Source organism: Sus scrofa, chromosome 1, assembly GCF_054392235.1.
Source record: "Sus scrofa isolate SSC_HxYL_T2T_F1_AM1 chromosome 1, Sscrofa_HxYL_maternal_Yorkshire_Landrace_v2.0, whole genome shotgun sequence".
NCBI classification, from domain to species: domain Eukaryota; kingdom Metazoa; phylum Chordata; class Mammalia; order Artiodactyla; family Suidae; genus Sus; species Sus scrofa.
The window spans coordinates 195,311,535-195,330,000 of NC_139383.1; the positions used below are offsets into that span (position 1 = coordinate 195,311,535).

Consider the following 18,466-nt stretch of genomic DNA (forward strand, 5'->3'; position numbering starts at 1 on the left):
TTCTTTCACATGCTCATGGCCCCAGGCCCTTAGAAAATCCTAACTTTTACATAAAATGTTTCTTTGCTCTATATGCCTTGTTTGAATTATCTATTAATGAGTTGTTAAAGCTGATTTTATATTTTGTTAAGACTAGGTATTCTGAGAATATTCTTCTAAGCCAGCACCTTACATAGCTTCCTAACTGCTCACATGGTCTTGATAATAAATACTGTACTTTCCACAAGCCTAACATACCTTCCTCTGACTACAAAAGCAGATGTGCTTTCTTTTCTTATGTGGAAACCCCTAATCTTAAAGGATTATCCATTAAGTTGATGTTTGTTTGATGAATACCTCCAATACTCACCTCCTGTGCAGCAGAAATAAATAGACCCAGATCTGGTTAGATGCTTTAGCTACTATGAGTCATCTTGAGTGCTCTGTTATTCTGATTGCTGTCTACTACAATCCTATAGTTAAGAGTTTTATAAAAGAGAAAATATTTCAAATGCATTAAGTGATTGATATAATTCCCTTTAAGGGAATTCCTTCAAAGGTTGTTAGTCAGATCAAGGGGAAAGTGACAAGAAAAAGACAAGGATTTAATGAGAACCTCTTATAATTTAACAGTTTGAAACTGCAGCATGTAAACTGATTTCAGAATCCAGAAAGCTTATCTAAAGAAACTCAATATAGAAAATGTAATATGCAGAGCTGCTGAACATCAACAAATCTGAGTCCAGGAGTTCCCGTCATAGCGCAGTGGTTAACGAATCCGACTAGGAACATGAGGTTTCGGGTTCGATCCCTGGCCTTGCTCAGTGGGTTAAGGATCTGGCGTTGCCGTGCGCTGTGGTGTAGGTTGCAGACACAGCTTGGATCCCGTGTTGCTGTGGCTCTGGCGTAGGCCGATGGCTACAGCTCCGATTAGACCCCTAGCCTGGGAACCTCCATATGCTGCAGGAAGCGGCCCTAGAAAAAGGCAAAAAGACAAAACAAACAAACAAACATACAAAAACCAGAGTTCAAATTAAGTATAAAATAATGCAAATATTTCTTTCAAAGGTTTATATTTTGATTAAACTAAAGAATTTTCCTAAGTTCTGAGTAGGTATACTTAACTTTAAGCTTATACATTTTATTTTTTTCTCTTTAGGGCTGCACCTGCAGCATATGGACGTTCCCATGCTAGGGGCTGAATAGGAGCTGCAGCTGCCTGCCTACACTGCAGCTTGTGGCAATGCCAGATCCTTACCCCACTGAGAGAGGCCAGGGATTGATTGAACCTGCATCCTCATGGATACTAGTCAGGTTCTCAACCTGAGCCACAATGGGAACTCTGTGTTATTTTCTTTGGCCACATGTGTGGAAGTTTCCAGGCCTGGGATCTAACCCATACCAAAGCAGCGACACCAAGTCCTTAACCACCAGGCCACCAGGGAACTCATAAGCTTATACATTTTAAACAAGAGAGACAAGGCACTAAGTAAATACATTTTTATTCTGCATGGTTAATACACAAAATATCCCAACTACCCTTGAAAAACAGTATCATATCTAAAACACACTTTGATGAATACTGCGTATTAATACAGTACCCAGTAATCCCTTAGTATCTCAGTGGAACTGGCTCCAGGACTCCCCTGACACATACACACAGGGATACCATAATTCGAGAATACTCAAGTCCCGCACAGTAGGCACTCAGTATCCATGGGTTCTACATCTGCACATGGAGGGCCAACTGTATGATGCTATATAAATGTGTTGAAGAGAAGTGAACATAAAGAAAATACATTTTCTTCAACTTTTCAATATTCTAATATATCACAGGATTGATAACATGAAGAAAACACCTGTATTTATTTTTAAATTCAGATTTCTTCTGGTTGTTCTCCACTGAGGGGCCTTAGAGGTGAAAAAGTAATCAGGTTACCACCAAAGGAAATGTGTCTGGTACATTCTTGATGTCTCTTCTCCACCTGAGTGACTGTATGTTTGCAGTTTAGGCCTGGCTAGAGAATAAATGTAGAGAAGTCACTAAGTAACTGTCAAGAGTTTCACCAATTAAGTTTTCAACATTCCAAGTTAACAGTGGGTCAATTAATAACATAAATGACATTTTTGGTACATAATGATAGCACTATTAGTGACAATGATTATGCTACTTTCTAGTGGATCTAATTTCAAATATATAGGTTGTTTTTTTTTTTTTTAATTGACAAGGAATTTTAGGACTATATGCCTTAAAAGATGATTAGTAAAATGTAAGTAGACTAAAGCAACACATGCAGGAGGCATAAAATTGAGGCCATATCCTAAACTACTTACACAGATTCCACAAATCCTAAGCCATATAACTGCATTTACTAGTGTGATTCTACTGGGAACATTTTCTTTGTTTCCTCTCAAGCCCTACCTCAAGTTAAAATGATGCTATAGGCCAAGTAGAAATGTGGGTATAAAATAGGTGGATCCATTTAAAAAAAAATCCAAAAATCAAAATTCTAGTATTTATGGCAGTAGAATATAAATCATAGGGAGACTGAATTATAAGATACTAAGATTTATCAACAAGATAATGTGATAACTGTGAAGCAGTTTTAATCACATTACTAAAAGAGAACACTATGATTCATTTATTTCCAGATTTACTTATCATATATTATCAGAACCAATCATTTAGAGTTCAGATCTGGGGACAAGATTTAATCAAGTTTATATAAATTAAGTCTTATGCTGAAGTCTCTGTCCCTCTAGGTCTCAGTCTATGCTCAAAGGAGGATTAGACCAAGAAAGAACAGTGTGGTCACAGTAACACACCTCATTCTGCTCCTGAGATGCAGGGCAGCTCAGAAAACTGAATACAATACACAAGGCCCTTAAGGAATTAGTGGCACAATGAAGCTAAGCATTCACCAGGATTCATGAGGTTAACAAAAATTGTTGCTACTTGAGCCCACATTTGCCTTAGTGAATATTTTACATTCTGAATTAGCAAACCAAGGTCATCCTGATTCATTTTAGAAACTGACTGTGGAAAATTTCAAGGTAAGGCTGTAAAACAGAGTTGTGACCCTGGTTACATGTTAGAATCGCCTGATGAAGGTCCTAATCCAGATTACTGAAATAAAAAATATATGGGAGTAGGGCTGAAAACCAACACCGTCAGCACTCAGTAGGCAAGAGAGCCCTACTCCATTCGTGCCACAGTACCAGCATCCATGAACATGACCCAGACAGTTCTGCCTAAGAGGGAATTTGTGGTCAATGAGGGAAGTAGATTCCTGAAATTATAATATGTTTTTTTAGGAACAAGGTATCATCTATTCATATTATAATCTTCATAAGAGATTAAATGTGTGTGCTGTGCACATTGTGCACCTATGCCTGTATAGAAATTAACATTCATGAGATGAGATCTTTTATAGGAAGACTTCACAGATGGGCTGATGTTTGAACTAGATTTGGAAGCAAAAAGTCACCAAAAGGAAAGGCTGGAGAGCTTCCAAATAGAATAGCAGGACTTAAATATAGTAATGTAAAAGAATAATCAATGATGGCTGAAAGTAGAATGGACATTATCTCCCCAACTGTATGCTTCAAAAGTGTAGAAACGTTGCCATCTATTTTGCTTGCATTACTGACAAATACCCAGCATAATCCAAGCTACATATTAGATATTCAAGTATTCAACCAATTTGTCAAAAATTTGATACATAAATCATATGGAGAATTAAATCTTCAGAGTTTAATACTAAAGCATACTATAATAAAGTATATAAACAGTTCTCTTTTTGAGAAAAAAATGAATAAAAATGGATTTCAGAGTAAATAAAACAATGACAAAATGTAGATTTTAAACTAGGCACACAAATTGAAAAGCAATAATCATTTTATAAAATAAATCCAGAATATAAAGAACTTTTCAAATAAAGTTGGAAAACTTACTGAATCAAGGAGGTGGCATTCAGTAGTGAGACTTTTATTGTCAAAGAGTACTGAAAAACAAAATTTGTTTGCATTTTAAATGATTTTGTTTAAAATAATTTTTAACTTTGTAAGAAATATTCTCGCACTTAAGGGTGGCTAGAGTCTTTCTGGCAGTGATGACCTCCCCATAAGAACACGCCTCTTGCAAAGGATTTCCTCCATCCCTCTCCAGAAGAAAAGACGACACACAAGAAGTGTCTGGTGCAGAGCCCCATTCCTATGTTATGGATGTGAAAGGCCCAGGATGCTATAAAATCAGAGTCTTTAGCCATGCACAAACAGTATTTTTGTATGCTAGCTACTCACTGTCCTCTGCTAACCCACAGAAGGAAAAGGCCGGCTCACAGAAGGATGCTCCTTCAGGTGGAAGCAGCACTTAAAAGCACCCTGAATCAAGATGAATGGAAAATCATCCCAATAAAAACACTACACACACTTTGGAGACACACACACACATACGCAAAGGTTGTTAGAGATGGACAAAGCCTTGAAAGGTATGAAAATTTCCATGTATCAAATGCTAAGAAAAATATGTGTCATTTCATGCTAGCACAATTTTTTTTTTTTTAAAGGCCATACCCGAGGCACATGGAGGTTCCCACGCTAGGGGGTGAATAAGAGTTGTAGCTGTTGGCCTACACCACAGCCACAGCAACTTGGGATCACAGCCATGTCTGCAACCTACACCACAGCTCACAGCAATGCTGGATCCATTGAGTGAGGCCAGGGATCAAACCCGCATCCTCATGGATACTAGTTGGGTTTGTTAACCACTAAGCCATTATGGGAACTCCCTACTATCACATTTTTTAACTGTAGTTAAATTATCTTTGAAACTTCTCATCCTTAATTTCAGTATCAAAAGAATCTACTATAGGAGTTCCCTGATGGCCAAGTGGTTAGGATTTGGTCTTTTCACTGCTGTGGCCCTGGGTTCAATCTCTGGTCTTGGACAGGAACTTCTGGAATCTGCAGATGTGCACCCCTAGCCCCCTGCCCCCAAACAAGTCTTGTATAAACAAATATCATGCTTGTAACTTAATTTAATTTTTTTGGGGGGTGCACTCATGGCATTTGGAATCCCCCAGGCCAAGGATTGAACCTACGCCACAACAGTGACAATGCTGACACTTAACCTGCTGTACCACAAGGGAACTCCTCACGCTTGTAATTAAAATGTACCCAAAAGATGCTAGTAGCACAAAATAGCTGGAGTGCATTAAATATCTGGCCAAGACTATGTTTATTTTGCCCTAGGCCCCAGTCAGAATAGCACCATGGAGTAGCAGGTGAAAATAACAGGTGAAATCATCACACATTGTAACAAAAATACAAGAGCTTTTTCCTGTTGAAGAACAACTGCAACAAAGTAGGTAGGAATAGGGATTAGGGAAGAAAAATAATGTATTTTAAAGAAAGGTTTGAGGATGTTTAATGGAAAAGAAGAGAACTTAAAACACTCCAAGGAATTTCTCTATTTCTGAGTCTCCACAAATAATGAAGGATCCAATAGATGGGATTAAGAGAGCACAGTAGAAGGAGTGGAGCTCACCTTTCCTCATGAAAACACCAAAATTACAAACAATTGCTGATAAATCACATCAACAAAACAGACTGGGAGCTACCAAAAAAGATATCTTACACCCAAAGACAAAGAAGAAGCCATATCAAGACGGTAGGAGAGGCACTTACAGAAACACTTGGGGACTAAACAACATGCCACCAAACAACCAATCGGTCACTGAAAGAATCCTGAGAAAGAAAAATGGAGGTGGGTAGTTCCTGTTGTGGCTCAGTAGTTAACAAATCCGACTAGGAGCCCTGAGGTTTCAGGTTTGATCCATGGCCTTGCTCAGTGGGTTATGGATCTGGTGTTGCAGTGAGCTGTGGTGTAGGTTGCAGACACAGCTTGGATCCTGCATTTCTGTGGCTCTGGCGTAGGCCGGAGGCTACAGCTCCGATTCGACCTCTAGCCTAGGAACCTCCATATGCCATGGGAACGGCCCAAGAAATGGCAAAAAGACAAAAAAAAAAAAGAAAAACGGGGCTGGAGGAATCAAGCTCCCTGGCTTCAGACTCTACTACAAAGCTACACTCATCAAAACAGCATGGTACTGGCACAAAAACTGAAATAAATAGATCAATGGTACAGGACAGAAAGTCAAGAAATAAACCCATGTACCTATGGTCAACTAATCTACAACAAAGGAGGCAAGAATACACAATAGAGAAAAGACAGCCCCTTCAATAAGTGGTGCTGGGAAAACTGGACAGCTACATGTAAAAGAATGAAATTAGACATAACGTGATACACAAAAATAAACTCAAAATGGATTAAAGTCTAAATATAAGATTGGATACTATAAAACTCTTAGGACACAAGCTGAACGCTTTCTGACATAAACCACAGCAATTACCTTCTCAGATCCACCTCCTAGAGTAATGACAAAAAAAATAAATAAATAAACAAACAAATGGGACCTAATTAAACATTTTTACACAGCAAAGGACAGCCTAGACAAAATGAAAGACAACTCACAGGATGGAGAAAATATTTGCAAATAAAGCTCATGACAAGGAATTAAGCTCCAAAATACATAAACACCACTTGCAGCTCAATATCAAAAAAACAGCTCCATCAAAAAATGGGCAGAAGATCTAAACAGATATTTCTCCAAAGAAGACATATGGATGGCCAAAAAAACACATGAAAATATGTTCAACATCATTAATTATTAGAGAAATGCCAATCAAAACTACTAAAGTGTACCACCTTACACCAGCCAGAATGGCCATCAACCCAAAAGTCTACAAATAATAAATGCTGGAAAGGGTGTTGATGGGAATGTAAATTGGTGCAACCACTATGGAAAACAGTATGGCGGTTCCTCAAAAAACTGAAAATAGAAATACTTATGACCCAGCAATCTACTCCTGGGCATCTATCCAAAGAAAACCATGACTCAGAAAGATACATGTATCCCAATGTTCACTGCAGCACTATATACAATAGCCAAGACATGAAGCAACCTAAATGTCCACTGACAGAGGAGTGGATAAGGAAGATGTGGTACATATAAACAATGGAATATTAGTCATAAGAAAGAATGAAATAAGGCATTTGAAGCAACTTAGGTGGACCTAGAAAGTCTCATGCTAAGTGAAGTTAGACAGTGGGAGACAAACATCATATAATACCACTTACACATGGAATCTAAAAAAAGGATGCAATGAACTTATTTGCAGAACAGAAACAGACTCACAGACTTGAAAAAACTTATGGTTTCTAAAGGGGACAGGTAGGGAGTAGGGAGGGGTAGTAGACTGGGGGTTTGCAATGGAAACATTCTAAAATTAGGTTGTGACGATGGTTGTACAACGATAAATAAGTATAAAATTCACTGAATTAAAAAAACAAAAAAGATTTTATATATATATAAAACAATGAATGATTATATATATATATATATATAAAATAATGAATAATATATATATAGAACTAATAAAGGTTCCCAAATAGTTAGGTCTAATGTAAAATGCTACTGACATCCAATGCAGATTATTGATTTTTAATAGGTTTATCTCAAAAGGTGTGGGGTGGAGAGTAGGGTACTAAAATAAAAACTAATTCTCATAAGATATTTACTGCAAGTATCCAATTTTTCAACCTTCGTTCTTAGAAACTGTATCTTGAAATGTTTATAATAATCTATAGTCCAAGTTCATTTATTTAACAAAGCCACATTTAAATACATTAAAAAGACCTTACCTGACTGAGAAATTTTTGTTTCCTCTTCTGGTGAGACATTTTTTTGTGATGGTATATTTTTTTCAGGGGTAGTCATCAAAATATCCTCTGATGTAACTGAATTTACTTCTATTCCTTCCACATCTGCAATTTCTTCCTTTTTGTTAGTGTTAACATCATCTGCCACTTTGCCAGCAAGGAGAGCCCAACTCATTCTTTCACTGGGTAAACAATCTATCTCAAAGTTTATCTTATTTACATCCTGGAAGTAAAAATGGTTATTAATTTAATTATCCAAAATTGAAATAAACATGTCTTATTGCTATTAAAAGTAAGAAATAAGAGAAGGATAGCATTCTGAGCACAAGCTAAAGAACACTGTAAATCCTACTAATTTGCTTCTTGAACAATTAGATCAGATAATACTATAGCAATAGTATAACTGAAGCAGAGTTTCTCAGTAAGTACCAAAGAAACTTCAGTGCAGAGATTGGCAAACACTTCATGTGAAGGGCCAAGATGATCCTTGAACAACATTGGTTTGAACTATGAGGGTCTACTGATATGCAGAATTTTTTCAGTGTTAGAACTACAGTACTACTTGATCTGCAGTTGATCGAATCCACAGATGCAGAACCGCAAATATGGAAGAACCAAGTATAAAGGTGAACCAACTTTAAGTTGTAGGTGGATTTTGGACTTTGGAAAGGGTTAGTGCCTCTTGCCATTGTTCAAGAGTCAACTCTAAATGTTTTAGTCTTTGTGAGCTAAAGAGTCTCTGCCACCATCACTGAACACTCTACCATTCTATTTCCCAAGTAGCCAGATAAAACAAATGATTACGGCTGTGGTACCATAAAACTTTATTTACAAAAATAATCTTGATGTGAGTTGACATACAAATTGGCACTATGGTTTCAAACAAACCAAAAGCCTTTGAGGAGTTACCGTTGTGGCACAGTAGTTAACGAATCTGACTAGGAACCATGAGGTTGCAGGTTCGATCCCTCGCCTTGCTCAGTGGGTTAAGGATCCTGCGTTGCCGTGAGTTGTGGTGTAGCTCGCAGACACGGCTCGGATCCCGTGTTGCTGTGGCTCTGGTGTAGGCCGGTGGCTACAGTTCCGATTGGACCCCTAACCTGGGAACCTCTACATGCCACGGGAGCAGCCCTAGAAAAGGCAAAAAGGCAAAAGCAAAACAAAACAAACAAAAACCCAAAAAACAAAGGCCTTTGTAACAAGAACTATCATTTTATTTGACTGATTTAGATTTCCACTGGAAATTGTGGGGGTTATTTATGGAGTTACTATACACAATGATATAAACAGATAACATTATGGGCTTAGCTATTGCACAGTAGGACTTACATGGTTTACTTCAATTAAATTTTGTAATCCAGGACACTTAGTATCTTTCACTATGCTCTTCCTGAAAAAGAAAAAAAGCAGCATTGTACTCAGATAATTAAATATATTGCTATTTTTTGACTTGTGTTGAGACTTTTATGCATCAAAGATGTAGCCTCATCCAAGATCAAGCCTGATACAAATAGATTAGTTCTGGACAATAGCTATTGCTGGATGGCCTTATAAACCAAACATATTTTTTTCTCAGAAAGCTCATAAGCCTGGTCCCATGCTGGTCAGTCCACTGGCAATCTTTTGAACCTCAGCCAAATCCAGAGCCATATACTAGGATAAGTTAGGATAAAGCTGACATCTGGGGGATTGAAGCAACAACTCAATTATTGTATAGCTGGAGTTGGCTATATTTACTTGTTAGTTTTAGCACAATATATTCTAATCCTAAAGTTTTTAACTTGCATTTTATTAGAAATCTCTCTCTCAACCTCTTGGAGTTTTTTTTTTTTTTAAATATACGCTATTTTTCTGGTTTTCAGGTTCAGTTTGCCCACATTGTACAAAGTAGTTTATTTGTAAAATGCTCTTTCAGGGCTATTTTTGAACATTAAGTAAAAAAGTTTTTATGAGCACTTGCAATATCATTTAAATACAATTTTGGATCTTCAAGATAATGAACTACGGGATATACAAAGTAAAATAACTTGCATTTAAGAAACGACAGTAGGGAGTTCCCACTACGACTCGGCAGTCAGTTAAGAACTTGACTAGTATCAATGAGGATAATGGTTTGATCCCTGGCCTCAGTCAGTGAGTTTAAGGATCTGATGTTGCTGCAAGCTGTGGTGTGAATCACAGATGTGGCTCAGGTCTGGTGTTGCTACTGTGGCTTTGGCATAGGCCTGCAGCTCTGATTCAACCCCTAGCCTAGGCACTTCCATATGCCACAGGTGCAATCTTAAGAAAAAAAAAAAAAAAGACAATAAATTGGTATTCTATAACCCATAGATTTCTAAAACACCTAAAATATTTCAGTCTCCATAAAGGCTAAAAATTAGATTTTTTCTTTTTTTTCCCCCTGGCTGTGTGTGCCCATGATATGTGGAATTTCCCAGGCCAGGGATTGAAACCACACCACAGGAGAGATCCAAGCCTCTGAAGTGACAACACTGGATCCTTAACCCACTGCTCCATAAAAGAACCCCTGAAAAGTAGAAATCTTGAAACATGTTCCATGGGATATTTAAGAACAAAGACTTTCATTTGTTTCCCCTATTTCAATTCACATGTGTTCTTTATTTTTGGACAGCCTTGTCTGCTACATTGACTCAATAGTCAATGCTGTCTCATCTCCAGATTAATAGTTAAGTCCAATAGTACTCTTTTGGCTCCAGACTACAATTTTATTTTCTACTTTGTCTTTTTCCTATCATATTTTTGGTATATTTACATGTCATGAACAAGAACTAAGGACTATATTGGTAATTTTGATGCACATTTGCAGAGGCAGTACTATGTAGCAGAAAGAATGCAGGCAGCATCCACTCTCAACAACTGTAAGCTGACCTGGATAAGTTACTAACTTTTCAGGTTTTCTCATTTTTGAAAGACAGGGATCTTGTACCTCACATGGTTGTTCTGAGGTTAAATGAGATAATAGGATCATATGATAGGAACCTAGAACCGTGCCCAGCCCATAATAATTGTTCAGTACACATTAGCTACCCCTTTCTGCTCTGCCATCTGTCAGCAATCTCAAGGTGTTTTCTATAAAGCCTGGTACAGAATGCCCACCTCTCAATAACTCTGGGGAGGTCTCAGCACTATTTTATAGATAATCAAACAGAAGCTAAGTGAGTTAAGGAAACTTGTACCTAAGTTTCACAGAAGGTTGTACAGCTGGTTTTGAGCTCAGATCTGTCAAGCAATAAATTGCAGGACTGTTGAGCTTCTTCTTAGTTCTGTAGAATTTAGTTTGCCTATCCAAATATGGCCATTTACCAATCTGGAATCTTAAGCATTAATTTCCTCATTTATGAAACGGAAGTATTGGGGAGTTCCCATTGTGGTGCAGTGGAAAGGAATCCGACTAGTATTCATGAGGATTCGGGTTTGATCCCTGGCCTTCTTCAGTGGGTCAGGGATCGGTGTTGCTGTGAGCTATGGTGTATGTAGGTCACAGATGTGGCTTGCCTGTGTTACTGTGGCAGTGGTGTAGGCCAGCAGCTGCAGCTCTCAATTCCACCCCTAGCCTGGGAACTTCCAAATGCCATGGGTATAGCCCTAAAAAGCAAAAAAGAGTTCCTGTTGTGGTTCAGTGACAATGAACCCAACTAGAATTCATGAGGACTTCAATTCGATCCCTGGCCCTGCTCAGTGGGTTGAGAGAATACAGCATTGCTGTGGCTGTGGTGTAGGCTGGCAGCTGTAGCTCCAATTCAAGCCATAGCCTGGGAACTTCCATTAACTGCACGTGAAAGAAAGAAAGGAAGAAAGAAAGAGTGAGTTCCTGTTGTGGCACAGCAGAAACAAATCCGACTAGAAACCATGAGGTTGTGGGTTCAATCCCTGGCCTTGCTCAGGATCTGGCGTTGCTGTGAGCTGTGGTGTAGGACACAGACATGGCTCGGATCTGGCATTGCTGTGGCTCTGGCGTAGGCCAGCAGCAATAGCTCTGATTAGACCCCTAGCCTGCAAACCTCCACATGCGGTCCTAAAAAGACGAGAAAGAAAGAAAGAGCAGCATTGCCCCTATGTTACAGGGTCATTGTGAAATTTAATAATATATATCTTGAATATTTAACAACGTTAACAATCTGAAATGGTATTTAATGTCTCCATCTGTTAAACTCTTACTAATAAAACATGAAATAAATACCTGTTTTCAGGAATATTTGAAATCAAAGTCTTATCAATATGTTCACTTTTGGGACTCTGAGGATCAGGATTCTCTGGTGATGTTGTAGTTTGTTTCAGAAGACCCATCTCAGCCCTGCCCTCAGCCACAGCTTTGCTGACAGACTTAGGTGTTCTCAGTCTTTGAGAAAGACGTTCAGAAGAAAGTCCTAGAAGATTAGAGAAATCATCTCAATAGCAAAAAGCTTTCATTCATTTTTTATTGTAACTGGAAAGACAGTGCAAATTCTTCCTATTCTCCTACCAATTAGCCTCTTTTCCTGTAAAACAATGTTTGTTAAAGTCAAATGCTTGGGACTTTCCATTAAAGCTAGTATTGAATGCATACGTTAAACTGCTTCCTCTTGACATCCCACTACTAAAACAGTAACAAAGATAATTTTGAAAGGTAGAACATATAAGGACTAGCATTCTTTTTTTTAAGGTTATTTTTTGAAATATAATTTTCAAGGACAAAGGGAACTAAAAAAAGACAACAAAACCGATAAATTTTTGGAAGCATAATGTAGATGGATGAGTGGGATATTACTTGGTAGACCCAAGAAAATTAATCCTAGGAGTTCCCATTGTGGCTCAGCAGTTAACAAACCTGACTAGCATCCATGAGGACTCGGGTTCGATCCCTGGCCTTGATCAATGGGTTAAGGATCTGGCATTGCTGTGAGCTGCAGTGTAGGTCGCAGATGAGGCTCAGATCCCGCATTACTGTGGTTTTGGCATAGGCCATCGGCTATAGCTCTGATTGGACCCCTAGCCTGGGAACCTCCATATGCTGCAGCTGCGGCCCTAAAAAGGGGGGTGGGGAATGAGAAAGAGTTCTTGGGAATTAACATGAGAGCCAACAGGAAAGTTGAAGAAATTCAGGAAGTGGAAGAAAATGACAAGTATAGGAAAGAATAATAGAAAATAGTCCAATTACCAGGGGAAAAATACATGTTTCTGAAAGAAAGAGCAGAGAGAACCAAGGAATGTAAAGTAAAGGAACAATTCAAGAAAAAAAATCCTCTATCTTGTTTAGAGGGGACCATAAATAATACACTAAGACTCCTTTAGGCATTCGAAGTAGTTGCCTTTAGGAAGTGACAAATGGGATGAGAAGAGCCTTCTTGGGGGACTTCTGTTTTGTTTTGCCTCATATAAACTATGTGTTCTATAACTAAAACAATTTCAAAAGGATCAATTTTGGTCAAAAACCATGATCTCTCTACTCATAAGTGCCAAGATGGGTGTATAACAGACAGCAATGAGCTCATAATCATAGAAACCACTAGGATCCTTGTGGAGTAAATCGCAAGGAGCCATGTCATAGCAGTGAGGTGATTCCTGGGTGTCCATGGAGGTACAGCTGCTTAGAGGAAAGGAAACAACCCAAAACCACAAACTAAAATATCTAAATTGACAGGGAGGTGATAAAATAGTTGAGGTCACAGATTTACATTTGAATGTGAATATTAGACAGCAACTCAAGTTTATTGTCAAATATCTTCCTAGTGGACCCCATTAAATAATAGGGAAAAAAATCCCTTCTGCTGATTAGTACTTAAAGAGGACATAGCCCCTTTCTCCTTGAAAATAAACATCTAGCACTTAAAGCACTGACAAAAGTATTGACAAAAGTATCTACCAAAATTAAGAAACACATTACTTCAATATGACCTCTCATCCAACAGCTTATATGCAAATAATTTCAATCTAAGTAAATAAATTGAAAAATAGAGCCAGAGTTACAAAAGACCTTAGGATTCCTGAAGAATAATTTCCTAAAGTATTAAAACTAGTTATATTGGAATATTTTAAAATTAGGAAATTGGTATATTTACTACATTTCAAAAAGATGAAGAGAAAAAAAATTTTTTTTGCCCCCCCCCTCCTTTTTTTTTTAGGGCTGTACCTGCAGCATATGGAAATTCCAAAGCTATGGGTCAAATCTGAGCTGCAGCTGCCAGCCTACACCACAGCCACAGCAACTTGGGATCCGAGCTGCATCCTTATAGATAATAGTCAGGTTCATTACCACTGAGCCACAACAGGAACTGGAAAATTTTTAATATAAATGAAAATTAAACCAAACCCACCTTCCATAAGCTATTTCTCAGAAATCACAGAAAGCATATACACCTTCATGTAAAAACTTATTTTTCACCTCTTACCTATTCAACCCAAATATTAGTCTCAGCAGAAAAACTAACCTGAGAATGATTTAACAGGACTTTCAATTCTGAAAAATCCAGCATCAAACACTATTTTATCAACTTCCTTTGGCATGGCAGAGGCTGCCGCCTCAGCATGTTCTTCCTGCTTAATTCTCTCTCTCATTTTGTTTTTTATGGCAGCCAGGCGATTTCTAGCTGCAAGTCTTCCACCATCATCTGGTTTGGGTTTACTTGCTGTACCTGAGACAAGTTTTTTCTGTGAAGAGAAATTATAACGCTTATTAAAGCTACTTATTACCACCTTACGAGAAAAACAAATAGAGCCTACATAAAATATTTCACACATTCATCATCTACTGGAATTCCTGCTGTGCCACAGTGGGTTAATGATCTTGTCTCTGTGGAGGCAAAGGTTTGATCCCGAGCCGTGTGCTGTGGGTTAAAGGATGAAGCATGGCCACAGCTGTGGCATAGGTTGCAGCTCAAACTTGGACTCAATACCTGGCCTGAGACCTTCCATGTGCCACAGGTGGGGCAGAAAAAGAAAAAAACGTAGAAACATTCATCATATACTTATCAAGCTCCTAGTATATGCTAAAATTCTGGGGGTCAAAAGGTAAAGGACAAACTTCCTGCCCTCAAGGAGGTCTCAGCTTCACAGTGGACGAACTAGACAAGGACACTGAGAAGAAGAAATGTCATGTTAGAAATAAATCCACAAGTTCCTCTTGTAACTCAGTGGTAACAAACCTGACTAGTATCCATGAGGATACAGGTTCAATCCCTGGCCCCACTCTGTGGGTTAAGGATTCAGCATTGTCATGAGCTGTGATAGAGGTTGCAGATGTGGCTTAGATCTGGCATTGCTATGGCTGTGGTGTAGGCTGGCAGCTGCAGCTCCGGTTTGACCCCTAGCCTGGCAACTTCCATTTGCCACAGATGCAGCCCTAGAAATATTAAAAAAAAAAAAAAAAGAAAGAAAAAAAAAGGAAAGAAATCTAGAGCCTGAGTTTATCAATTAATCAAACTTCAGAGGCACCAAAAAGGCTTACAAGGAGTGGCATCTTAGGTAAAATCACAGCTTGGCAAGCTACAAAATGGGATGAAGAAAAGGCCAGGTAGGGAGAATAGCATGTTTGCAAAACCAAAAATCAAAGAAAGCATGGAGGAGTTGGCAAGAGACAACCAATAGCTAATTATAATCCCTCACATGTAACCACTTTGAGGAGCTACATTTGTATAGAAGTCAAAGGAATAGACTACTTTTGATTTTTTTAATCTGGAGGTTAACATTTATGTTTTGGAAAGGTTACTCTGTGACCAGTTTGGAGAATGGACTGGAGAGTTTCAAGCCAGTTAGGAAGGAGACTATTGCTGTGATACTGGAAAAAGATGATAGTAGTAAGATTAAGAAAGATTAAAATTGAAAAAGTTAGTAGATTCAGGAGACATTTGAGAGGCATAATTGAGAGAACCTAGTGATCTTTTAAACGAGTGTGGGTAAAGATGGTGAAATACAAAAATGAAAGGACCACAGAAGACAGCCAGGTTTCTATCTTGGACACCCGATGGGATAATAATAATTCTCCGAGACAGGGAAACAGTGATGGGTGAAGATGGTTTCAGTTTGGGATAGACTGATTTTAAAATACGTGTCATGATGTATGGAACTAGGGTTTAGCAGTAAGTATGGTTTGAAATACAGATTTGGGAATCATCATAGGGTGGCTAACATAGCACAGGAAAAATATGGAAGGAGAGAAGAGAGTTGAAATAGAAATTTGAGTATTACAAACACTTAAGGGATAAATGGACAACAGGCACTTGGAAACAACTGAAAAATAGGTAGAAGGAGGAGGAAAATCAGTAGAACACAATTTCAAAAAAGAGGGAGTAGACTGTATTTAATACTGCCGAGGGATTAGATTTTATAATTAAGTCAGTGCCTAATAATTGCAGCAATTAGTTGATCAATAACCTTGGTTATAACTGTTCTAGGGGCATTGAAAAGGGTGAGGATCAATTGTAGTGAGGTGGAGAAGTGAGAATCAAAATAGTAAGAACAGAGCATAGACAATTTTTCAGGAAGCATATCTGTGACGGAGAAGAAAAAATGCGGAGGAGGAGAGGGAGGTACAAGTAACTGGAGGGAGATGTGGACACCACAGGTTTGGTTGTTTGTTCTCCTCTTTTTTGACCGCACCCACAGATGTGGAAGTTCCCTGGGCAGGGATCGAATCTGAGCCGCAGCTGCGACCTAAAGCCACGAGTAGGGGCAGTGCTGGATCCTCTATCCACTGTACCACAGCAAGAACTCCAGGATTTTTTTTGTTTTGTTTTAATGTAAACAAAGATAAGACCCTTAAATATATCTAAAAACTGATGGGATAAGCAATGAGGTCCTGCTGTATAGCACAGGGAACTATATTCAATTGTTTGTGATGGAACATAATGGAAGATAATGAGAAAAAGAACATATATGCATATGTATGTATGTACAACTGAGTGACTTTGCTGTACAGTAGAAACTGACAAAAAATTGTAAATCAATTATAATTTAAAAAAAAGGCTTTTTAAACTGATGAGAAAAAGCATCAGAGATGGAGTTCCTGTCATGGCTCAGTGGTAACAAACCTGACTACTATCCATGAGGATCTCTGACCTCACTCAGTGGGTTAAGGATCTGGCGTTGCTGTGAGCTGTGGTTTAGGTCGCAGACCCGGCTCAGATCCTGCGCTATTGGCTGTGGCGTACGCTGGCAGCTATAGCTCTGATTGGACCCCTAGCCTGGGAACCTCCATATGCCACAGGTGTAACCCTAAAAAGCAAAAAAAAAAAAAAAAAAAAACAGGCGGGAAAAACAGAAAACAAGTCAACAAGGCTAAGTGATGGAATGAGAGGTAAATGACTAGGAGATAGGGAGATAGAAGGGAATGGTATCAAAGGATAGGTAAAGGAAAAGATTATGGAAGAAATAAAATTTAACAGTCACCTATAAAATAAAGTAGGAGGAGAGAGACATCTGGTGATAAGAGACAGAATTACAAGGCTCTGATACACTGCTATACTGCTACAGCCATTATCTGTATCACTGATGATATTAATGTTTCCAGAATTAGGCACTCAGTAAGAAATACCCACAGTATCTTCAAAATGTTCAAGCATCTGTCACCATTTAGCAGATTTAAAATTCATTCAATCAATTTGGTCAATTTCCTTAGAATCTTTGTCATAACAATCATTAAAATAACTTTATTAAAAAGTTCCTTTAACACTCCCACATCTTAAACTCCTAAGGATTCAAAACAGTTTTTATCTGGATTACATAGCATAATAAAGTACCAACCTAGAAACCTGATTTTATAACCACAGACATTTATCTAAAATCTAAAAGGAAAAGCCAGAAATGCTCTAAGGTGGAAGCATTCATCTGAACCAAAAACTCTGAGTTTAAAACATCACTGGAAAAGAATTCAACAAATAGATAAGAAAGGAATCTATCATGATAAAGTAAATTTTACAGAGAAAAGTAATAGGAAGTTTTATAAGATCAAGTATAAGGAAGAAGAAAGATGTTCTAAAGAGCCATTATTCCTCTTTTCTATTTAAAAAATTTTGAAATATTACATACAAAAGAGGTTGCATAGCCTATTGAATAAGAACAGGGATTCTGGAATGAGCAAGTCTAGCCTGAAATGCAACTCCACCTTGGGCAAGTAACCTAATCTTTCTGGGTTTCATATTCCTCAACTGTAAAATGAGGATAACACCCACCTCAGTATGAATGTTAAGGATTAAATGAGTTAATACACATCAAGTACTTGGAACAACATTTTGGCACATACTAAACATTATATACATTATCTACTCTTATTATTACAACAAATGTATAAACACAGTTTAAAGAATAAAACAAACACATACACTCCCCTCTATTTAGCAACTCAGAAGCTCTCAGGATGCCCCAATCCAATCACAGCCCCAATCCTTCCTCCCTCCAGAAATAACCATCCTGAATTTTGTGTTGATTTTATTCTTTCTTCAAAGACAATTGGGATATTGTAAGCAATATATGAAACTTATTTTATAAAATGATGAAAAATCTGAAGCTAAATGTTTTTAAAGCTTGAAAATAAAAATTTCACTAGATTAGGAAAATCCGTATTAGAAACCCACAAACTTACTCGAACAACTTTTTTGCTTGTATCGTTACTGCTTTGCCATCCAGATTCCTCAAGTTTGGTCAGATTGTTAAATTTTTGGTTTACATCTTCTATCTGTTAGTAAAGCACAAGTTTATCATATTACTGCT

General features: G+C 38.0%; 1 protein-coding gene and 1 pseudogene across 2 annotated transcripts in view; one reads left to right on the forward strand and one right to left on the reverse strand.

Moving 5' to 3' along the window:
* Positions 1-1,465: 1,465 nt before the first annotated feature.
* Positions 1,466-18,466, reverse strand: part of DLGAP5 (DLG associated protein 5) — a 49,229-nt gene continuing 32,228 nt past the window's right edge. Inside the window, exons 13-19 of one of the 2 annotated variants that reach the window (XM_021102311.2) lie at positions 18,339-18,431; positions 14,191-14,410; positions 11,964-12,150; positions 9,092-9,152; positions 7,745-7,985; positions 3,934-3,983; positions 1,466-1,993 (exon numbers count right to left, since the gene is read on the reverse strand). In XM_021102311.2, coding sequence (XP_020957970.1) covers positions 1,988-1,993; positions 3,934-3,983; positions 7,745-7,985; positions 9,092-9,152; positions 11,964-12,150; positions 14,191-14,410; positions 18,339-18,431 — 858 coding nt within the window. In that variant the 3' untranslated portion in view covers positions 1,466-1,987. Of the gene's footprint in view, positions 1,998-3,933; positions 3,984-7,744; positions 7,986-9,091; positions 9,153-11,963; positions 12,151-14,190; positions 14,411-18,338; positions 18,432-18,466 lie in introns of both variants that reach the window. The other variant, XM_003121820.5, reaches the window with a different exon arrangement.
* On the forward strand, positions 4,096-4,500 carry LOC110262214 (small ribosomal subunit protein eS27 pseudogene; annotated as a pseudogene).